Raw genomic sequence first — 24,313 nt, 5'->3', positions numbered from 1 at the left:
AAAGCTAACCCCGTAACTTATTTATGCATTTGGATTTTTTTCTTTTTCTTTTTTTATTGATATTCATTGAGCTCTACATTTTTCTCTACTCTCTTCCCTGCTTCTCCCCTCCTCACTTCAATCCTCCCCCAAGGTCCCCGTGCTTCCAATTTACTCAGGAGATCTTGTCTTTTTATACTTTATACTTCCCATGTAGATTAGATCTATGTAAGTCTCTCTTAGTGTCCTCATTGTTTGCATTTGGATTTTTTAAGTCAACAGAGTTTAAACTTTGTAATAATAGCCTAGACTTATGAATAATTTGTCTTAGTTATTGTTATTAATATAGATTTTCAGCCAGACTGCTTAACCTGGAATAGGTAGGTCTTACAATTTATTAACTTTGTAACCTTAGTAAGCTCTCATTCTGTGTGTGGGTGTGTGTAGTGTGCATCTGTAACCTGATGGTGAGAGTAAAGATTAAATAAGTTAATAGTTGGAAAATATTTAGAATACCATCACATAAGTAATAAATACCAAGGTAGAATTTTAGTTTAAAGCTACAGGCAAGCATTCCAAAAAGGAAATATGGAAATTCCTTGATTTTCTTCAGACTGAGACTTTAAGAAGTATGGGAAGGGAGCTGGAGAGATGGCTTAGTAGTAAACAACACTTCTGCAATCATGAGGACTGAAGTTCAGGAACCAAAACCCACATAACAAGGCAGGCATTTCACAAGACGCATAACTGTAGCTCCAAGGGTTTCCATACCCTTTTCAAGCCTCCATGCATGCATATCCACCACACACATGTAAATACACTCAAGACAGATACTTACACACATAAATACATGGTTATGAGAACTGAAATGAGATATAGTTCACATCAGTTTGATTTAAAAAAAACAATATATTTTAAATTCATAATATATGATACTACAGAGTGCATAGGAAAGTTGTATATTGTGAGTACACATCCATAGGTATGTTTGTGGATTGGCAGAAACAAAAATGGGTACAGACCTTTTAGGAAAGCTACTACTCATTTAAGTGAAGTAGTCATTATCTTGAACATTTATTTCAGAATCTGTCCTGTAGGAATACAAACACAATTTAAAACAAAACAGAAAGAACAACTTATTTTTCAAAGGCACAGCGTTTTGTTTTGTTCATGTCAAATAGTAGAGTTCATGGATAATTTAAAATTTTTATACATCAACTATTTTAGTAATAAGCCTCATCATCTGCCAATATTTTTAATGTTGTGATTCAGCTTTAGGGTTTCTATTACTGTTCATTTGTTGTTTTTTGAGACATTTTTTGCTCTGTAGCTCAGGCTGACAGCAAACTTGTTATCTTCTGGCCCAGTCTCCATAATTTCAGTTCATTAAAAGATTTTATTTTATGTGTGTGTGTGTGTGTGTGTGTGTGCATGTGTGCAAGCGCCTGTGGGCAGCTAGAAACAAGTGTTGTATTCCTGTGGAGCTAGAGTTACAGGCAGTTGTGAACTGTCTTCCGTAGGTGCTGGGAACAGAACACAAGAACAGCACTCACTCTAACCCAGTACTCCTAATTTCAGTTCTTAAAGTCACATCCTTTTATAGTAAGGAAGCCAACAGACATTTTGTAGCTAATAGACAATACAAGTATATGTCTTAAAACATCTGTACTTATTTTGTGTTCTTAGCCTAAAGAGTAATAGGGTCTCATCATAATATAACAAATTTATTCACAAACTTTGTATGTAAACTTAAAAAGGCAGTGGTTTAAAATACTTCCTGGAGTTCTATACAAAATAATTTTTTAAAAACAGAAACCACAATGCTACAAAGACTTAGCTGTTTTACTAATTTATATTATATCTAGAATAGTTGTGGAAACTGATAAGCAAATTATTCAAAAGACAGAACTTTATATCCTTGGCTGAAATACTACTTCAAACAGACATAGAAGAAGCAGAAGTAAGATCTGTACTTAAAAAAACATCATAAATGGAGTTGGTCATTTGCTGGATAGGGTACTTTGCATGCTGCAAATCTGCCCATTTCCTTTGTGAGCCCTGCAGTTCTGCTGTAGATGAGTGATACAGGGCCTTCCTGGGAGTAGATAAGAAGGTATGTAGTTTAGATTCTAAAATCCTGGAAGCTTTTATCATTTTTTTTCCCCTCAAGTGTTTGATTTGAGTGATTTGAGTGGCTGGTTTTCAGTAGTTTAGGTTGGTTAAGTGGTTTAGGAAAGGAAACGGAGTTAAGTGTTTCAAGTTGCTTATAAGGTTCTCTATGCCTAGACTGAGTTAATACTTAGGTTGATTGCTGGTCATTCAAATAGAGTACTGCTTCCCACAGCTACCACTACATATGAATTTAAAGAGGTGATGGCACATATGTTTAAACCCAGAGCTGAAGGTCACAGGCAGATAAATCTTTTGAGTTTGAGGTCAGCCTGGACTGCATAGCAAGTTCCAAGTCAGCCATGGATAACGGTGAGACAGAGAGAGAGAGAGAGAGAGAGAGAGAGAGAGAGAGAGAGAGAGAGAGAGAGAGAGAGAGAGAGAGAGAGAGAACAGCATTTGTTAGTGTCCATTATAACCCAGTAGATCTCTGCTAACTCCCTTACCCCCTCCCAGAGTATCATATCAATGAAATGAGTTTCAAAAGCTATTTTATTACACATTTTATTTCAGAATTCAAATGGAAAACAAAGTACTTTTAATGCACTCAAAAATTTTCGAACTGTTGACATTGTGGCACTCTCATATGGCTTCAGTATATTTTTATTGTAGAATTCTAAGAATATACTGATTTATTTAGGTGAGTAGCTCCAAGTGATGTTTCCTTTATATAATATTTTTATTCTTTCAAAATTTTATATCTGTATGCAGTGTATTTTAATCATATCCACTCCCTATTGGTGACAAGTTTCTTAATAGCCCTATTTAAAATCTTAAGGTTCTTGAGTGAAATTGCTCTAGAACCAGGTGTGTCCAACTAGTGGCCTGCAGACTACATGTGCCCCCACAATATTTATAAATGTGGCTAACTCAAGTAATTGTAAACTTACATAAAATGTAAGTTAGAGTTTTCATTGAAAATTTTTGTAGCTCAGTTGAATAGCATGACAATATTGTGTCCCATTGTCAAAAAGTTGGACACATTTATTAAATGTCTGAATTGAACTTTTTGTATCACAGTTTAGAATATAACAAATATACATTCTTCATTAAACTCTGGAAACTTGGTATAACAAGAGTTGCTGAGAGCTCTTGACAGTTGCTTAAGAAGGTGATTTCTATGCTTGTAGCTTTCAGCCTCACATTCAAAGGAAGGAGACTTGAAGAAGAGGTGATTCTGTGCTTCCTTCACAGAGTACAAGAAGAACTGAGTAAAATAAGTCCCTGGTATATGGCTAAATGTTTAGCAGATTCTAAGAGCTTTTTTCAACATTTAGCAAATATCTGACCTAATAAGAATGGAGCTTAGGAGTAAAATTGAGGCAGCATCCTCCATTAATAGAGAAAATTGTAGAAGAATAAAGACAAACACTGGTGTTCCTATCCTGTTTGCTACACAGTTGCTGTTTTTAATCTATGGAGCCCCAGTTTGTTAAAATGGGGACACTGTTTAGTTTCTTTATAAGTAGTTATGAGATAAATATGCACTTTGTTCAGAGTAATATTTGATAGTGGCAGACGTATAGAAAGAAGCAGCTAAGAACAGAGCCAGGTTTTAGCCTGACATTCAAGTAAGAAGACATTTAAGCAAAGAAGACAGCTCTGCTTGATATGACTTAAACAAATTACCAGGCTTTTCTTTTTTGACCCATCAACCACTTCCAAAATCATGACACGGAGACTTATTATTAGTTTTGAATGCTTGGCCTTAGCTTAGTCTTTTTTCTTGTTGACTCTTATATAAAACTTACCCTGTTTCTCTTAATCTGTGTTTTGCCTAAGGGCTTTTTACCTTTCTTTCCTTCTATATATCTTGTTTTCACTGCTTTTTGTGTCTAACTGGTGACTGTCTGGCTTCTGGCCCCAGGTGTGTCCCTCTCTTTCTTCATCATTCTCTCCTTCTCTCATCTTTCTAGAGCCTAGATTTCTCCTCTCACTTAATCTCTCTGCCCACCAGCCCCACCTATCCCTTTCCTGCCTAGCTATTGGCCATGCAGCTTTTTATTAGACAAATCCGGTGCAGTAAACAGGCAAGGTGGAAACAAATGCAACACGTCTTTACATAATTAAACAAATGCATCACAAACAAATATAACACATCTTTACCTCCTTAACAAAGGCAGTAGAAATGAGTGTGACATGCCTTCACGCAGTTAAAGTAATATTCCACACCACCAACAAATGTAACATATCTTTACCTGGTAATCTGTTTTTGGAAGACTCCTCAATGTGTATCATTCATTGTATTGATGCTTCTGTCACCTTTACTAGCACACCCACCCATGGGTTGGTATTACGGTGCATCTTTATTTCTGCCACATTCCTGCATTTATTTGATATTCATTATGCCAGCAATAGATTAAGGAGTTTTTAGGAATATGGGTAACCTGAAAGTGGTAGCTTGTTATAGCTGCTAATGTAAAATCTCATGGTCAGAGAGTAGGTGGGAAAGTATTGATGTCAAAAGAAACTAATAAAATCATGTATAGCTATTGATATCTTACTGCCCATAAAATTATTACCTGTTTTCAAACTATTATATACAACTTTAGTTTCTTCAAACTTACTTAGGGTTTCTCTATGCTAAGAATACTTTGGAATAAGTGTGAGACATTAGATACATAGGTTGCTGTAATTTGGGTGTGAACACATCTGCTTGGAAATGTTCATAACTTGGACATCTTAAAAGAATTTATTATGTTTTCAGTGATCCAAAATTTGTATAACTTTCTTATATAAAATTTTGTTCATCTCCCATACAAGTCTTATATAATTACATGCCTTCTTCTAATTCTTATATAGTACACAAAAATGCAAATTAGTTTTATTCAAGTTAAGGCAAACTAACATATACATTCTTTCTTCTTCCTTTTTTTTCTTTTTTTCTGTTAAGTAGGATGAGTTCTGAACGTCGAAAAGAAAAGTCCAGAGATGCAGCAAGATCTCGGCGAAGCAAAGAGTCGGAAGTTTTTTATGAGCTTGCTCATCAGCTGCCACTTCCTCACAATGTGAGCTCCCATCTTGATAAAGCTTCTGTTATGAGGCTCACCATCAGTTACTTACGTGTGAGGAAGCTTCTGGATGCTGGTGAGTTCTACAGGGACATAATAGACCTAAAAATTAGAAATTAAAGACAAATAGAAATTATTTGTAAGAGATTGTGTGTATGTGTCTATGTGTGCATACATGTTCATGCACATGTGTTAATATGTTCATGAAGGTGCCTATGAAGGCCAGAAGAGGGTGTCAGATCCCCTAGAGCTGGAATTTCAGGTATTTATGAGCCATTATTAACTGGAGCCATCTCTCTGGCCCCACAATGCTGTATATATAGTTGAATTTTTACTATGTGCGTGAGTGTTTGACCTTCAACATTTGCATGCCTATCTAGTACCTCCAGAGTCCAGAAGAGGATGTCAAATTCCTTGGAACTAGTTACAGACAGCTGTGAGTCTGAGAATTGAACCTCAGTGCTTTTAACTGCTGCCACACACAATGGTTTTTAAAGTACCTAATTATGTTGTGATATGTATACTTTAAATCTTTTCAGTATTCTTTACACCTTTAATCAAACTTTGGTTTTCTTAGTTACCTGTGGGAATAGTTCTTTTTGTACTAAAAGTTCTTTTGATTTGCCCTTTATTTTTAAACATGCAACTATAACTCTATAGCTCCTGGTACATTAACATAATCAGTAAATAGATATAACCCAATAAAGTTGTCACTATTTCATCCTCTAGAACATGTTCTCGATTCTTCCACATGACAGAATCCTTTTTCTTATTAGCTTTTGAAGCTTCATTCAGACATTTTCAAGATACTGACCTTTTTCCTCCTGTTGTACCCCCCCCCCCCTTTTTTTTTAAAGGAGTCTCACCATGTAACCCTGGCTGGTTTATATATTGCTGTGTAAGCCAGGCTGGTCTCAAACTCACAGAGATCTACCTATCTCTCTTCCCCCTTAATGCTGACTATAAAGGCATGCCTATCTTCTTCTTAAAATATCCTTTTTTCCTTAGTGATATGCCTGTTTGCAAATTAAACAGTCATGCAAAACAATGGAAAAAATCTCATGAAAATATACAGAGATAAATGTTTATACTATAGATATTTAAAAGCATCTTAAATAAAGCCTCATTTTGTTTCTTTCCTCTTGTGCCCTTGTAGGCGATCTGGACATTGAAGATGAAATGAAAGCGCAGATGAACTGCTTTTATTTGAAAGCCCTGGATGGCTTTGTTATGGTGCTAACAGATGATGGTGACATGATTTACATCTCTGATAACGTGAACAAATACATGGGGTTAACTCAGGTAAAGTGCCCATATAGGAAGAACCCTTCTGGGTACTTTATGATTGTATGATATAGATCTAATTTTTTTTAATGTGTTTACAGTTTGAACTAACTGGACACAGTGTGTTTGATTTTACTCATCCATGTGACCATGAGGAAATGAGAGAAATGCTTACACACAGAAATGGTGAGAAGGAAAGTCTATTGTTTGATTTAATATGACAGTCAGTCAGACACTGTTACTAATTTTATATTTTTGGTAATGTACTGATTTAAGAGAGAATGTTACTTTACATTTGATGTTAATTTTGTTCTTTGTTAAAACTGTTATTCTACATTTTAGAAAATCCACAAAAAAGTTTTAAAACTGGTTGAATTAATAAGTAATTACATAAGTAGACAAAATAAAAAAATAAACTAAAAAACAAGACCAAGACAGTTATAAAAGAAAATACAGTATTAAGCCAAGAAGTCATAGTACAAATGGCAGGTAATAGGATTTTAGACAGTTAACTGAAAACACAGTAGTAATTTGAGTTCAGGCTTTCTCAATGGCCAAAGGAGGGTGGGGGAGTTGACCAGAATTTTAAGTGCTTTGCCTTCTCAGGATGTTTTCAATAACTTGAGACTAATTGGAAGGCCCACATGTGGTGTTGAGCATCTTTAATCCTAGCACTTGGGAGGCAGATACAGGCAGGTCTCTTGAGTTCCAGGCCAACCTGGTTTATGTGGCTAATTTCAAACCAGCCAAGGCTACACAGTGAGACCCATCTCAAAAACAAAAGTGTTGGGCTGGAGAGATGGCTCAGCGGTTAAGAGCATTGCCTGCTCTTCCAAAGGTCCTGAGTTCAATTCCCAGCAACCACATGGTGTCTCACAACCATCTGTAATGAGGTCTGGTGCCCTCTTCTGGCCTGCAATACACACAGACAGAACATTGTATATATAATAAATAAATAAATAAATAAATATTTTTTTTTTAAAAAAGGTGTTATATTGTGGGTGCTCTCACATTGACAAAAGTAATAAGAGAGGCCTGTAACTCTTGAGTTTTGTGAAGTAAGGTTTTTCAATCTAGTGCCTTCTTACACAGTATGATGGTCTCTTCTTAATTCCCCCTGGCACCGTCTAATCCCTTTGAAAGCATTCTTACTAAGCCTTGACTACTTTACACTCTATTGCTATTGAGCCTACTGTCTCTATTACATGCTTAAAGGTATTACATCTAATTATTTATCTTTGCATCACTCAAAGAATACACATTAGATTCTGAATAATGAGTATTTTGTTTGATTTTTTTCTAAGATTTTAGTTTTATATACCCTAAATGTACCCTAAATTTGATATATTTCAATAAAAATTTATTTTTTTGTTTGCATTGAGGATGTAGGATCTCACTATCTAAGCCTGTCTGGCCTAGAAATCCAAGTAGACCAAATTATCCTTGAACTCAAAGATCCGCCTGCCTCTGCCTCCCATCCTCTGGGATTAAAGGCATGTACCATTGTACTCAGCAATTTTAGAAATTTATCATTGCCTCAAAAAGAAATTCTATACCTTTATGTCATCTATCTCCTTCTACTTCTTGTTCAGTTCTAAGCAACCTCTTATCTACCTTCTCTGGACATTTCATGTAAATGAAACATTTGTTTTGAACCAAACTAAGCAATGAAAGTAGAAAATCAAGATGCTGTTTAGTCTTCTAAATGTAAGCTTATTTTTCAATTACAAGGTTTGGCATAAGACTAAATAGACTTGAATTGATTTATTTCTGTGACTTTTTCTTTTTGTGCCATTGGGAATCAAACCCAGGGCGTCCGTGTATGTGCTAAGGAAGTACTCTTCCGTTGAGCAACATTCCCAAGCCCCATTTCTGCAACTTTAAATTTAAACAAGGTCTCACTGTGTAGCTCAGGTTGGCCTAGAACTCTCCACCCTCCTTCCTCAACCTCTTAAGTTCTGAGAGTATTGACATGTATCACTATGGCATGATTTTTATAACTTTCGATAATCTGGGTTTCACACACACAGATGCTATTTACTGCCAAAAGGTATTTGAAGTTCCATAAATATATTGCTGCTTATTCAAAATTGAATTATCATATTTGGTAAAGGACATGAAGTATTCAGGTTCTTTTGTGGGGGACATGCTTATATTCTGACAGCACACTTAGGGCAAGCTCATACCATTTTCATATTTTCTTTATACCAGCACAGATGAATAACAGTCATCTAATCCTATAAAGTGTGGACTTTCCTCCTGCAGTTTAAGGAATCTCTGTAGTCTTATAAACACTGCCTCAGGGTGGAGCTGTCAGACCTAATGGATGTGTTGGAGTGGGTGAAAAAAGGGAGCAAATGTTATGTTACATTAATGCTGAGATCATCACTTTGCTACTCTTGTAACAAATTTCTGTTTAGCTATGACTTAAAACTTTGTTTCTTGCTTTCATTAGGCCCAGTGAAAAAAGGTAAAGAACAAAACACACAGCGAAGCTTTTTTCTCAGAATGAAGTGCACCCTAACTAGCCGGGGGAGAACAATGAACATAAAGTCTGCAACGTGGAAGGTAAGTCCGCTGAGTGGGCACTTGATTTATAGATCATGAGCTTTCCCCAAGAGGGGCGAAAGTGACCCTAGCACCTGGAAAGCAAAGGCCTGCTATAAGTCTGATGGCAGCCTTGTCTACATGGCAAGTTCCCTGCTAGCCAGGGAAGCACAGCAAACCCTATGTCAGAAAACAGCAAACAGTGCTTTGTCTCAACCCTCTAAGGAGTCTTACAGTATGAGGGGAAGCTGGAGAAGTGGCTTAGTGGTTAAGAGCACTTGCTTGTCAAGGACCTGGTTTGGTTCCCAGCACCCATGTTTCAACTCACAATCATTTGTAACTCCAATTCCTAAAGATCCAATATTCTTTTCTGATCTCTTCTTCAGGCACCAGGTACACACAAAGTGCACACACATACATGCAGGCAGAACACTTACACACATAAAAAATTTATTAGTGGCTAATTATATTTGTTCCCTTTTGTATATTTGCACTTGCATCCAGTCTATGCAATCTCCATTCAAAACAGCATAGTAATTTGCCAGCTTGGAATATAAATTTAAATTATATAAATGTAGCATTTCTATGCCAAGCTAACTTAGTCAGCTGGCTTTGGCAACTAGTATTTAAATCCTGTTTTAAGTTTACTTTTCCATCCATCACTGTTTCATTTTCCTGTTCAGTACTGAACCATAGTCACCATAGCAAAGTCAACTATAATGATGACTGTAGAAGGAAAGACAGCTCAGACTTACACAGGGAACCTTTTTGTTTCTCTGTGTATTACTTGGATGTATGTAAGTGTACCATGTGCTTGCAGTGCCTGCAGAGGACAGAAGAGGGCATTAGATCCATACTCTGGATTATAAATGAGCCCTAGTTTTTCTTTCATGTGCATGGATGTTTTGCCTCCATGTATATCAGTATATACATACATGCTTGTTGTCTGAAGAGCTGAGAAGGCATCATCAGGTCCTCCGGAACTAGAGTTACTAGTGGTTGTGAGCTGCCATGTGGGTGCTAGGAATCAAGTCTTGGTCCTCTGGAAAGTATTCAGTGCTCATAACCACTGCCTCATCTCTCCAGAACACCACCCTCACAATGCCTTTTTTTTTTTTTTAAAAAAAAAAACAACAAAAAAACCTACCTAATTATCTTATATCTTAACTGCTAGGCCATCTCTCCAGCTCCCCACTACCCCCTTTTATTTTATAATAACTGTGGTACACAGGTTAGATCATAGATGGTGTCATGGAGAAAACATTCTTTTCAATTTCAAAGATACACTTTTATAAAGTTTGTCAGGTTAACTCAACTACTGACCTGCATTTCTTTCCCCCTTTAAAAAAGGAAAAAGGTAACTGCTTATTTTCTTGCTCATACACAGGTGCTTCACTGCACAGGCCATATTCATGTATATGACACCAACAGTAACCAATCTCAGTGTGGGTACAAGAAACCACCCATGACATGCTTGGTGCTGATTTGTGAACCCATTCCTCATCCATCAAATATTGAGATTCCTTTAGATAGCAAGACTTTTCTCAGTCGACACAGCCTGGATATGAAATTCTCTTACTGTGATGAAAGGTAAATTAATTCTATTTTATACTTTTAAAATTTAAATTTCTCCGTAGCCTTTAGTAAAAACTCAATGGTATATTGCATGTATTCATGAAGCTGAATATGAAGATGCCTCCTGGGATACAAAAACATAAGATTAGCTTTGTAAATTCACATTAAGCATTGACTGTATACTATAAATACTCTGCCAAGTGTTACACAAATCTATTAAGATGAGACTTGTAGCTGGATCTGGTGACACAATCCTATAATCTCATCAGCTGGGAGACTGAGGCAGGGGAAGGTGAGTTCACAGTCAGCTGTCTCACAAAAGTAAAGGACTAGGGACACAAGTCAGAGATGGATTGCTTGTCCCTCATGCAAAAGGCATTGAGTTTATACCTTGGTACTGCAAGCAACCATAAAAATCATGACATTCCTTTTGCTTTTGAGAATCTTGCTTAACAATGAAACGAGAACATAGATTTCAAAGGCAAAGTTTAAAGAAATGTTGTTCTTTAACCTTCGAGCACCTTCAGCTCCACCCATGGTTCCTGTCACCATTTCCTAAATCTGTTACTGCTCATGTAGTTGCCAACTTGATGTTTCTGTCTCGATCATTTTCTGTATAACGAAGTAAATACTTCTGTCCTGAACTGCACCACTGCTGCTCCCGACAGCACAACTCGCTGTTCCTCTTGTGATGCCTAGCATTATTGACATAGCTCTGTTGATACCTTACTCTCATAAACTATACTTAGTTGTCTCTGTAAATGCACTGTCCAACTGTCCGCCCCATCGTTCTTTCTACCTTGTGCTCCTGTCATTAATTCTTTACTTCATTACCTTTGGCCTGAGTTGTTGCATAAACTTATGAGCTGCATTTCTACCAACAGATTTGTGCCTTTTTTTACTCTTACATCCAATGTGCCCAAAGAGGGCATTCCAGGGTGATGATCATCAGATCATGCCATTCTCTTGTTAGAAATCCATCAGTTGCTTTTTTATTTATCGAAGATGCTGTACATCCACCATGTGGGTCCCAGAAACCGAATTTATGCTGTCAAGTTTGGTAGCAGGTGCCTTACCTGCTAGCCCATTTTGGTGGCCCTGGATGTTAGAAGTGTGATATAAATATTTTCTTAAAACTGAACAAAATGTTTTCTACCTCTTGATTCTGAGGTGTTATTGAGCAAGAAGTTCCTAGAAAACATTTTAAACAGAAAACCTAGTATGCACAAGGTTCTTGGTTCCATCACCACCAGCACCAAAAAAAGAGAAGGGGGTGGACTTTGTCCAGCATTTGTGAATCCCTAGATTAGTGGTTCTCAACCATTAGGTCATGACCCCTCTGAGGGTTGAACCACCCTTTCACAAGGGTTGCCTAAGGCCATCGAAAAACAGATATTTACATTACAACTCATAGCAGTAGAAAAATTACAGTTATGAAGTAGCAATGAAAATAATTTTATGGTTGGGGGTCACCTCAACATGAAGAACTGTATTACAGGGTGGCAGGATTGGGAAGGTTAAGAACTACTGCTCTAGGTCCAATCCCTACTACCTACCATTCTGGGATGGAGGGGAAGCATAATTTATTTTCCTTTTGTAATGCTGCCACCTAGTGTTGGTGTATTTTGGTATATTCTTTTTTGAAGAAGCAAGAGTTTGATTTATGTTTTAAAAATTCTGTTTTATTGGTTTTAGAGTAAATAGCAGATCTTAAACTGTTACAGCACAAGCCATTTTATTTAACATACTGTTAGAACAAAGCTACCTTTCTTGTGCCCATTTGTAATTAGGGGCTTTCTTTTTACATTTTGGGCATGAGTATCTCTTACCTGTGCCTCAGGTTTTCTCTTTTGTTTTTGTTTGTTTGTTTTGTTTTGTTTTTAAGCCCTTTGAAATCTAAGCTGAACAGTCTTAACACTTGGTTCATGTTTGTTCCCAGAAAGACTTCAGAGGAAAATGTTTGTGATTGGCATTGTGTGATTGAGGACAGTCTTCTTTAGCACACAGTGGGTCCTCATGGTTTCTAGGCTGATACAGAGAGTCGAGTATCCACCCTAAAGGAACTGCCAGGGACCAGTCAGGCTACCTGAATTAGTTTTCAGCCCATTTTCATGTAGATACCATTCTTTCATCTGAAATTAATTCTTATAATTTCAGGTAATTAATATGGAAACCAACTAAGAGTTATTTTTAAAACATCACAATAGTTAATGTTTTACTTTCCATTTAGTATAGATGTCCTTGGCTTAATGAAAGTGAATTTTATAGTTGATATTTAAGTGAGACCTTACCAGGGGCTTAAAAATTATAAGGTGAAGAATTTGGCTGAATGAAAAATAAACTGCTATAGATTTAAACTGTATTTTAAGGTATTGTGACTATGTATAATTAAATGTGTTTTTAGAAATATCAAATATCAAGGATGGATCTAAATGACATGGAAACCTCGCTATTATACTAAGTATAGAATTGGGATTTTTGTTTGTTTGGTTGGTTGGTTTGAGGGTATTTTTTTGTTTGTTTTTCAAGACACGGTTTCTCTGTACATAGCCCTTGCTGTTCTGGAACTCTCTATAGAATAGGCTGGCCTCAAATTTACTGAGCTCTGTCTGCCTCTGCCTCCTGAGTGCTGAGGTTAAAGGTGTGCCCCACTACCGCCTAGCTGGTGTATAGAATTGTTAAGGGTGAGTTATAAACTTATTAAGCAAAAAATAATCTTTAATTTTTTTAAACAGAATTACTGAGCTGATGGGTTATGAGCCAGAAGAACTTTTGGGTCGCTCAATTTATGAATATTATCATGCTTTGGACTCTGATCATCTGACAAAAACTCATCATGATAGTAAGTACAGTAGAAGAACTCAAAGAGGTAGTTTCATTGCTCAAGTCCTCCAGTCTCTACTGTTTGTAACTACCCAGTCTCCTTAGACCAAGAACATTCTACAGCCCCTCATAAGATGTCTTGATCATGAAATTATTGTTTTGTTATAAATATTATAAAAAAAATCATTTAATGATACATAAAGCTTCCCATAAAAGTCAAATATTATAGATTATCTAGCCCACATATCTGTCTATATACTGAAATCAGTGGTTGGTCAATAGGAGGTAAGAAGCATTTCTTCATGCATCAGTGAATGGGATTAGTATCATACACACATGATTGCTGTCACCCTGACTAGGCTTCTGAATTTTACTCAAATGAAGTCTATGATACCAAAGTAAGCCAAATGTCACAATTTCTCACTTGCCTGTTTAATCTGGACCTAACTACAGAGTCTGGCCTTGAACTACAGAGTATGCCTACACCGTAATCAGAGCATGGATATTCGTGATAGCAGTTATGGTTGATTTATTATATTCTCTTAAGTCAGTAATTAATTTATACTGCATGAATTGCTACAAGACTACAGTGTGATATGAACTTATACATTCAAATGTTCTCTATATAGCTTTTTTTAGTGATTTGATTATCTGAACAAGGAAACAATAATACCATTTTCTTGAATGTACCATGTGATCAGTCTCTAGTCTGACACTTTGACCATAAGTCACTAAAAGAACTACAACTACTTTGTCCCTCATTCCTGGCTTTCCTTCTTTTATAGTAAGATAGGAATTTTACTTTGGAGTTTATTTTTTTTTTTTTTTGGTTTTTCGAGACAGGGTTTCTCTGTGGTTTTGGAGCCTGTCCTGGAACTAGCTCTTGTAGACCAGGCTGGTCTCGAACTCACAGAGATTCGCCTGCCTCTGCCTCCCGAGTGCTGGGATTAAAGGCGTGCGCCACCACCGCCCGGCTTGGAGTTTATTTTCAAGTGTGTTTGGCCTTTGTTTATCAGTTTAAACAGTCAGACAATTTTATTTAAATATCTCTCCTTTAAAAAACAAACAAACAAAAAGCAATGATCCAGTCACACATGGCAGTGGAAGCTTTTAACTTCAGCACTTGGAAGGTAGGGGCAGGCAGATCTGTGACTTTGAGGCCAGCCTGGTCTACATAGGGACAGCCAACGCTCCATAGAGAGACCCTGTCCTAAAACAAAACAACAAAACCCATAGGGCGGTGGTGGCACATGCCTTTAATCCCAGCACTCGGGAGGCAGAGGCGGGCAGATCTCTGTGAGTTTGAGGCCAGCCTGGTCTACAAGAGCTAGTTCCAGGACAGGGTCCAGGCTCCAAAGCTACAGAGAAACCCTGCCTCAAAAAACAAAGAAAATAAAAACCAACAATCTACATTCAACACTTCTGTGATTGAATATTCAGTTATTTATTTAATTTTTTTTTTGTGATGCTTTCTTATCCCTAGTGTTTACAAAAGGACAAGTCACCACAGGACAGTACAGGATGCTTGCCAAAAGAGGTGGCTATGTCTGGGTTGAAACTCAAGCCACTGTCATATATAATACGAAGAACTCTCAGCCACAGTGCATTGTGTGTGTGAACTACGTTGTGAGGTGAGATGGGGAAGAGACACTTTTACATTTATGTGACTTCATTAAGAAGAAATAATCTTATGAAAACTTATTTTTATTTTCCTTTTTCTACTGGATTATGATTTATACTCTGGCCCACTATTCCAAACTAGCTATTCTAGTGATCCCACAAAACAGAATCTATTTTTTAGTCAGTCTATGAATCTGTTTTCCTGGTAGTTCAGTTTTAAGCAGATACTATCTTATGGCCAAGAAGGTTCTGTGAAGGTTAAATGACTCTTCTGTGAGGGCACAATGACAGGCTGTATGCTGTGACACGGGGGCTGTTGTTACATTCATGAACTATGGAACTTACTCTAGTGGGCTTTGCCCCATTCAGTCACTCTTAAAACATTACCAAAACATTCTAATTTAATTGCCAGGCAGAGCTCTCTAGTGTGGATAGCTCGTTTTTTATGTTCTATACCCTTTACTTTTTTTCCTGTCTCACTGAGTAGGCCTGGCTGGTCTGGAACACACTTTAGACCAGGCCAGCCTTGAATTTTCAGCTGCCCTGTGTAGGATTGCAGGGCTGTACCCGCAGTCTCCAGCACAGCTTTCACAGGTGCCACCAAAATCCAGGTTACCCCTCTTATGAAGACTTTGGCCATTGTTTTGTTCTTACAACTTTTAGTTTTCTGTTGTTTCCTTCGGGGGATGATTTTAGTGCTAGGATCAAACTCCATGCCTTACCACTTCTAACCCCAAAGAATCATCTTAGTTCTAAAGAGTTCTGTGATATTTGCCTTTGTGTAAAGCTATTCTTCCTCTCCCCAGTCTGCCTCACGAATGTTACTTGAGCTCAAGTTTTAGCTTGTTCAGTTTTCTGTGAAAGACCCCTTTTCCATTTTAGGAGTGATCAGTGTATTGTAATTGTATTATAAACTACTGGAAGGCACGGGTTGTATATGTCAGTCTTTATGTTCTTTGTTCATTTCACATATTAAACATGTAATATGCTAGCTAAAAGTACCTTGATGCCAGACATGAAGCTGGGTGGTTGTTCATCCCTTTCTTTCTTCTTTCCTAGCCTGTACATGACATCACTATATCATTTCCACCAAAAAAAAAATATGACTCCCTGCATAAAGACTGTGGTCGTTATCGTTATATTCTAGTATCTGTAGACCATACCTCGTGTGTTAGTGCTGAAGAGAATGTTGTGTCCTTCTCATTGTGTGCGTCAGCACGTCTTACTCTGCTTGTGTCCTTCATGTACTTTACTCGTGTTCTCAAAGAAGTTCAATGTTTTAATTAGTAAATTTTATTTAAATTTTTATATTTTCATATTGGTGTTTCAAAACAATGTACATTTTCTCAGTATTAGAATACTTGCCTAGCATGCACAAGGTCTTGGGTTCAGTCATCAACACCGGGGAAAAAAGAAATGTGACAAATATGCATGAGAGATTATTCATCTTAAGATATGTAAAAATCCTTTTTTCATATAAAATATAATTTAAGAGACAGGGTCATTTTGTAGTCCCTTTCACTGTCATTGTGTCAAATGCTAATTTACAAATACTAATCTCCTTTTTTTTGACAGTGGTATTATTCAGCACGACTTGATTTTCTCCCTTCAACAAACAGAATGTGTCCTCAAACCAGTTGAATCTTCAGATATGAAAATGACTCAGCTGTTCACCAAAGTTGAATCAGAGGATACAAGCTGCCTTTTTGATAAGCTTAAGAAAGAACCTGATGCTCTAACTCTGCTGGCCCCAGCTGCTGGGGACACGATTATATCTCTGGATTTTGGCAGTGATGGTGGGTGCTTAGTGAGTCTATCCATTTCTTCAGCTATGTCTGCTGCTTCCTGTCCCAGCTGACCTGCACTGTGCTACATTTCTTGACTTAAGCATTTGTATGATGCTTGCACTTTTTGTATAGTTTCTCAAAAGTATTTAATGTTTGTTTCTGAAATTTCATAGCCTTCCTGCTTTTATTTTTGTGTTCTGTTGGGAATTGTAGTTAAGAGTATCGTGAAGGTATTTCTCGATACCTTCTACTAGCCTCCCTGCCTCCTCACTGCACCCATTCAGTAGAGTTAAACTGCAGTAGATATAATTGGGTAAATGATAAAGGATTAAAAAAGCAGTCTTACCATAAAACAAACATGAAAATGAAAAATGTTATTTCAAATTAGGCTAACTTTTAGCATATAAAAAGATTAGTTACACATCCTAGGAGTTGTCAGTGTGGACAAAGAAGATAGCTCAGACCTAATGGTCATACCCTAATGTCTGTAAACTTTTCCATTAAAGACTGTTAAAATCCTAATGTTCTCCAGATTGATGAAGAGATTTTTCTTTTGCAGACACAGAAACTGAAGACCAACAACTTGAAGATGTCCCATTATATAATGATGTAATGTTCCCCTCTTCTAATGAAAAATTAACAAATATAAATCTGGCAATGTCTCCATTACCTGCTTCTGAAACTCCAAAGCCACTTCGAAGTAGTGCTGATCCTGCACTAAATCAAGAGGTGGCATTAAAGTTAGAGCCAAGTCCGGAGTCACTGGAACTCTCCTTTACGATGCCCCAGATTCAAGATCAGCCAGCGAGTCCTTCTGATGGAAGCACCAGACAGAGTTCACCTGAGGTGGGTACTACGACAGAGGAGAAGGTCAAGGAGAAATATGCCCGGCACTGATAGTTCTCTGAAACCCAACAGAAATGGTTTCTAGGTTGGACCAGGGCTGAAAGTGTCACAAACAGCTGTTTCCAAATCCAGAACAATTCATTTCAGAGCTTTCTACTATTAACACTGAACTTCAGAGCAGGACAGTTTAGATCTGAACTTTGTAACCTGCTTAGTGAAGCACAATAAGTCTGGATCTGCATTAAATTGTTAGGAATTAAAATTGGCATGTGTAAGTTAAGCAATATGGTATCTCAAAGCCTTTTGAAGAATATGTTTTTTGCTTTGATGGTTTGCCCAGCACAGAAGTGTTTGTCATTGAGGTAACAAAGTAAATCTAATGAAAAATGAGGAAGAGCAAAGTGTTACGTCTAGCATACCAAGCTACAGTATTAAATTCTTGCCTATAACTCCTAACATAATAGAATAGACGTTTAAGATTCCAGGGAAAATATCATCTAGTTAATTGGTACCATTGTAGAACTTGAGTGCTTGGTCAATTTTATTCTTTAGAATAAATAAATTTCTTTTGAGGGGCAGGGTTTGGTTTTTGTTTTTGGTTTTTTTTTGTTGTTGTTGTTTTGGTTTTTGATTTTCTTTCTTTTTTTTTTTTTCTTTTTTGGATTTTTCGAGACAGGGTTTCTCCGTAGCTTTTTGGTTCCTGTCCTGGAACTAGCTCTTGTAGACCAGGCTGGCCTCGAACTCACAGAGATCCACCTGCCTCTGCCTCCCGAGTGCTGGGATTAAAGGCGTGCGCCACCACCGCCCGGCTGGTTTTTGATTTTCTAAGACAGGATCTTACTGTTATTAGCCCTTTTGGCCTGGAGCTCACTCTGTAGACCAGGCTGACCTCGAACTTACAGAGATTCTTCTGCCTCAGCCTACCAAATATATCTTTCCATTGTATGAGCCAGAAACCTCTTAACAAGCAAACCTAGCGACTTCTTCAGGAAAAAGTAAACACTCCTAACTCTTTTCACAGCCTAACAGTCCCAGTGAATATTGTTTTGATGTGGATAGCGATATGGTCAATGTCTTCAAGTTGGAACTGGTGGAAAAACTGTTTGCCGAAGACACAGAAGCAAAGAACCCATTTTCAACTCAGGTGTGTTGCCTTGCTTATTTTGTATTTTATTAATTTTTAAGCTGAAATGACCGAGTTTAACTTGTTTTTCTTTTACAAAGTGTGGTCATTATAAAAAACTCTTGTATTTATTTATTGTTTGAAAGGACAACGATTTAGACTTGGAGATGCTGGCCCCCTACATCCCGATGGATGATGATTTCCAGTTGCGGTCCTTTGACCAGTTGTCACCATTAGAGAGCAGTTCTTCAAGTCCTCCAAGTGTGAGCACAGTGACAGTGTTCCAGCAGACCCAGCTGCAGAAACCTACCATCACTGCCGCTGCCGCCACAACCGCCACCACCACTGCCACCACCACTGATGAATTAAAAACAGTGACGAAGGACAATATAGAAGACATTAAAATACTGATTGCATCTCCATCTTCTGCCCATGTACCTCAAGAAACGACAGCTGCTACAGCATCAGCATACAGTGCTCCTCACAGTCGGACAGCCTCACCTGACAGAGCAGGAAAGAGAGTCAGAGAACAGGCAGAGAAAGCTCATCCAAGGAGCCCTAATGTGTCTGTCATTTTGAGTCAAAGGTATTTATATGGAACATTCAGTCATGTTCTAGTACATAGGTGATGTTAAATGATTTCTAAACATACAGCCATCTTTCTGACATATACTTTAAGGAACATCAAAGTAAGTTCAGTTGGTAAGTTATAAATGTCAGGCATTTCTTCGTGTTCCATTTAGAATGGTAAATAGCTTCTTCCCTGCTTAGATCCTTCTATACGTGAAGGAAAGCCCTTTAGCTAAATGGTTCTTTCCCATCCCAAACTGAGCCTGGTGGTGTTTAGTTCTCACAGGTAAATATGGATGTTTGCAGACCTTTTTAAAATCTTGCATATAATTGCGAGTCTCAAACTTCTATTCTTCATTACATATTTTTGTGTTGTCATTATTATAAAAAAAATTAGATTTGTTTAGATCTACCAAGAGTCCTAGAATGATTTACATTATTTTTTCTATGGAATGAAGCAAATATTTCATTTGCTTTGAGCAAATATTTAGAATTTCTGTATATAGTATATAATGGTATTTGATGTGTTTTAAATTTGAGGCCACACCTACAGGAAAGTAATTTTTGCTAATTAGTTAGTGGAAGAAAAATGATTCCTTCTGTTCTGGGCCTAGTCAGCAAGCTGCCTCTGATAGCAGAAGAAAAAACTCTGCTGTAACTGGGACTTTTGTTCCCTCTTATCACCCCTTCACCTGAAGTACTAGGACAAGCCTGCCATTCTCCTGACCTAGGAAAAAAGCTTGGGTCTTTAGATGAATTCAGTATTTTCAGTTGGGTATAGTAAAATATGCCATTAGTCCAGGCTTTCAGGCAGCTGAGTCAGGAGAATTACAAGCTTAAGACCAAGGCTGAGTGTGGTGGTGTAAACACACGCCAAATAAACCTAACAGAAGCACAACTACAGATGATATTTACATGATAGACTGAATTATATTTTGTAAACATAACATACTTGATAAAAATTTTAAACTAGCTTGCTTATATACGACATGATTTATAAATATTTTAAAATTAAGAACCCATATTTATAGAAGAGTCATATATGACTTAGCCATTTGGCTTTCTGTTGGAAACTGAAAATACAACAAGCTTAATTGACTTTATAATAGTTCCTTGTTGCCTAATATTTTCAGGTACAGCAACTCAGATATATATTGAGTATATATTGGTCAGTACTGAGGCCAAACCAGCAGAGTGCAAAGGTCACTGTGGAGGAGATAAATACGTGAAGGCTGGCATTGCTTCCATAGCTACAAATAATTAGCAGTGGGACTTAGAGCAAGCTACCTAACTGGCCTCAGTTTCTCATTTATAAAATTTATGAAAGGTACAAAGTACCTGTCATATCTATCCTCGAGTGCTAGAGTGAGGTTTAAATGAACATAAATTTTATTTGGTTGCAGGTTCGCAATATATAGTTCAGGCTAGCCTTAAACTTAAAATGTAGCCAGGCTGGACTCAAACAGGGATTATAGGTGTGTAGCTCTGTGTCCAGCTGAAACATTTATAAACTGAAAATACTATACAGAAATGAATGTTGTCTTATATTTCAGTAGTCCAGTGAACAATGGTGGTCTTAGCGAGAATGGTTTGCTTTTCCTTTTCCAGAAATACTGTTACTGAGGAAGACTTAAACCCAAAGATAATAGCTTTGCAGAATGCCCAGAGGAAGCGGAAAATGGAAAATGATGGTTCCCTTTTCCAAGCATCAGGAATTGTAAGTGTGAGTGGTGTGTTGTCTTCTGAATAAATACTAAAATTGTATTTTCAAAAGCTATCATTAATAAATATTTATTTATTTATTTATGCATGCATGCATGCATGCATGCATGCAGTATCCTGCCTGTAGGCCAGAAGAGGGCACCAGATCTCATTATAGGCAGTTGTGAGCCACTACGTGGTTGCTGGGAATTGAACTCAGGACCTCTGGAAGAGCAGTCAGTGCTCTTAACCGCTGAGCCACCTCTCCAGCCCCATTTTTTTAAAAACAAAAAACAAAACAACAAAGAAAGACCCTTATATTTAATAAATAAATTCTGGTATGAAAAACCTAAACATGGCAGTATCACTCCGCCCTCAGTATCAACAGCACTCTCATTTTCATCTCAGTAAATTATTTTCCTTACTACTAAAGAACTGGGCTAAAGAGATGGCTCAGTAGTCAATAATACTGACTGCACCTCCAATAAATCCAAGTTCAAATCCCAGCACCTACATGGAGGCTCACAACCCTCTGTCAGTCCAGTTCCAGTTTCAATACGCTCTTCTGACCTCTGCTGGCACCATACACATATGATGTCCACACATAAAATAAAAATAAATCTAAAATAATTTTAAGAGACACACTGTTTTAAGGACAGTTGAGGCTAGCTTATGGTCAGAACAAATCGATTGTAAAGTATTTAAAAACACATTAACAATAATGGGGAGGAAATAACTTTATCATAGTATTATAAGAATAAATAAAAAATTACATTAATAAGACAATTTTAAATTCTAGAGCATTGTTTAAGACACTGGCTTATTGGTTGGTATTAAATGTATACTGACTACAAAGATTTTTTTACTGTAAAAAATTCAATATACTAAATATTAACTTAATTTTTTTATAGGGAACTTTATTGCAGCAGCCAGGTGACCGTGCTCCTACTACGTCACTTTCTTGGAAACGCGTGAAAGGATGTAAATCTAGTGAACAGAATGGGATGGAGCAAAAGACAATTATTTTAATACCCTCTGGTTAGTTTATAATTTGTTCTTAACCAGCATAAGGAAGAGCTTAAATATGAAATGATTTTAGGAGTTTGTCCCCAAGTGATAGTGATTCCACTTCCTTAGGAAGAGTAAAAATTGGTCAGGTGGTGGTGGCACACCAGTAAGGTCTGCAAATACAAACTGAGACCCTGTCTCAAAATGAAAGAGAGAGGGAGCACAGAAAGGAGGGAAGGGGAAGGGAAGGAAAAAGGAAGAGAAAGAAAGAAAGATGAAGTAAGTAGCATTTTGTCTGCTGGCCACATTTGAAATTCAGGGATTGGGTATTTCAGAGCAGACTTCATATAATCATTCTGACAGCAGAAATAAACTTGATTACACTTATCTGCTAGTGAAGGGTTTACCCCATAGGCTAAAAACCTTTCCAGAAATTTGTTTTATTTTACCCAATACCTACTACACAATATCAATTTAATGATACTTAGCTATCTTTTTGTTTTTCAGACTTAGCATGTAGACTGCTGGGGCAATCAATGGATGAGAGTGGATTACCACAACTGACCAGTTATGATTGTGAAGTTAATGCTCCCGTACAAGGCAGCAGAAACCTACTGCAGGGTGAAGAACTACTCAGAGCTCTAGATCAAGTTAACTGAGCTTTTTATAATCTCATTCCTTTTGATTGTTTTTTGTGTTCTTTTTTTTTCAGTTATTGTTATTATTGTTTGTTTGGGTTTTTGTTTCTGTTGGTTATTTTTGGACACTGGTGGCTCAGCAGTCTATTTATATTTTCTATATCTAAGTTTAGAAGCCTGGCTACAATACTGCACAAACTCAGATAGTTTAGTTTTGATCCCCTTTCTACTTAATTTTCATTAATGCCCTTTTTAGTATGTTCTTTTAATGCCAGATCGCAGCGCGTTCACATCTCCGCAGTATTTCCACCATTGCAATGCAGTAGTCATTTAAAATGCACCTTTTATTTATTTATTTTTGGTGAGGGAGTTTGTCCCTTATTGAATTGTTTTTAATGATATGCCAATATAACTTTTTAAAAAGGCAGTAACTCTTCATCATGATCATAGGCAGTTGAAAATTTTTTACTCATTTTTTTCATGTTTTACATGAAAATAATGCTTTGTCAGCAGTATATGGTAGCCACAATTGCACAATATATTTTCTTAAAAATACCAGCAGTTAATCATGCAATATATTCTGCATTTATAAAACTAGTTTTTAAGAAGAAATTTTTTTTGGCCTATGAAATTGCTAAGCCTGGATCATGACACTGTTGATCTTGTAATGATTCTTAAACTGTATGGTTTCTTTATATGGGTAAAGCCATTTACATGATATAGAGAGATATGCATATATCCGGAAGGTATGTGGCATTTATTTGGATAAAATTCTCAATTCAGAGAAATTATCTGATGTTTCTTTAGTTACTTTACCAGCTCAAAAGAAAACAATTCCCTATGTAGTTGTGGAAGCTTATGCTAATATTGTGTAATAATATTAAACATAAATGTTCTGCCCACCCTATTGGTGTAAAGACATTTTGAGTATACTGTAAACAACAAAAAAATCATGAATTGTTAGTAAAATTGCCTAGTCTGTTAATTTGTTCAAAATATGATGTTTGGTTTTATGCACTTTGTCGCTATTAACATCTTTTTTTCATATAGATTTCAATAATTGAGTGATTTTTTTTTTAGAAGCATTATTTTAGGAATATAGAGTTGTTATAGCAAACATCTTGTTTTTTTCTATGTACATTGTATAAATTTTCCATTCCCTTGTTCTTTGTGGTTGGGTCTAACACTAACTGTACTGTTTTGTTACATCAAATAAACATCCTTTGTGGACCAGGCCCCCTTGGGTCAGCTTTTATGTTCAAATTAACATTTGTTTCAACATTTCCAGCTCATTTCTCAAAAGTTTAAGTTCTTTATAAAAATTACATTGTGCATTTCTCCATTCATTATTGCCATTATCTAATGTATGATGTATTCCCGAATGTCATGTTAAATAATGACAAATCATAATATTGCACTGTAAAGAGAAATTTTTTAGAAATTTGCCATTAAATTTATAGTCTATTAAAATATAAAACACAAAACTTCAATATTTTCAGTATGAATGGAATAAGCGAAGCAAACCATGAAACATCATAATCATGCACTGTTGGAAGGGTCTCGGGTCCTCTGAGTTTCTAACCTGTTCCCATCAGCAGACAAAGCTAGAGCTGAAATACGACCGTTTCCCAG

At 36.8% G+C, this 24,313-nt stretch overlaps 1 protein-coding gene across 2 annotated transcripts in view; it reads left to right on the top strand.

The window, feature by feature from the left end:
• The window catches only part of Hif1a (hypoxia inducible factor 1 subunit alpha), a 44,525-nt gene extending 20,609 nt beyond the window's left edge, over positions 1-23,916 (top strand). The window contains exons 2-15 of one of the 2 annotated variants that reach the window (XM_075948265.1): positions 5,045-5,235; positions 6,316-6,461; positions 6,545-6,629; positions 8,899-9,011; positions 10,378-10,580; positions 13,301-13,407; positions 14,872-15,019; positions 16,584-16,804; positions 17,355-17,641; positions 18,663-18,785; positions 18,911-19,350; positions 20,943-21,051; positions 21,947-22,073; positions 22,551-23,916. In XM_075948265.1, the coding sequence (XP_075804380.1) occupies positions 5,045-5,235; positions 6,316-6,461; positions 6,545-6,629; positions 8,899-9,011; positions 10,378-10,580; positions 13,301-13,407; positions 14,872-15,019; positions 16,584-16,804; positions 17,355-17,641; positions 18,663-18,785; positions 18,911-19,350; positions 20,943-21,051; positions 21,947-22,073; positions 22,551-22,702 (2,452 nt within the window). In that variant the 3' untranslated portion in view covers positions 22,703-23,916. Of the gene's footprint in view, positions 1-5,041; positions 5,236-6,315; positions 6,462-6,544; positions 6,630-8,898; positions 9,012-10,377; positions 10,581-13,300; positions 13,408-14,871; positions 15,020-16,583; positions 16,805-17,354; positions 17,642-18,662; positions 18,786-18,910; positions 19,351-20,942; positions 21,052-21,946; positions 22,074-22,550 lie in introns of both variants that reach the window. The other variant, XM_075948264.1, reaches the window with a different exon arrangement.
• The last annotated feature ends 397 nt before the right edge of the window (positions 23,917-24,313 follow it).

Source organism: Microtus pennsylvanicus, chromosome 14 (genome assembly GCF_037038515.1).
Source record: "Microtus pennsylvanicus isolate mMicPen1 chromosome 14, mMicPen1.hap1, whole genome shotgun sequence".
NCBI lineage: Eukaryota > Metazoa > Chordata > Mammalia > Rodentia > Cricetidae > Microtus > Microtus pennsylvanicus.
This window is presented reverse-complemented; position numbering and strand designations above follow the sequence as displayed.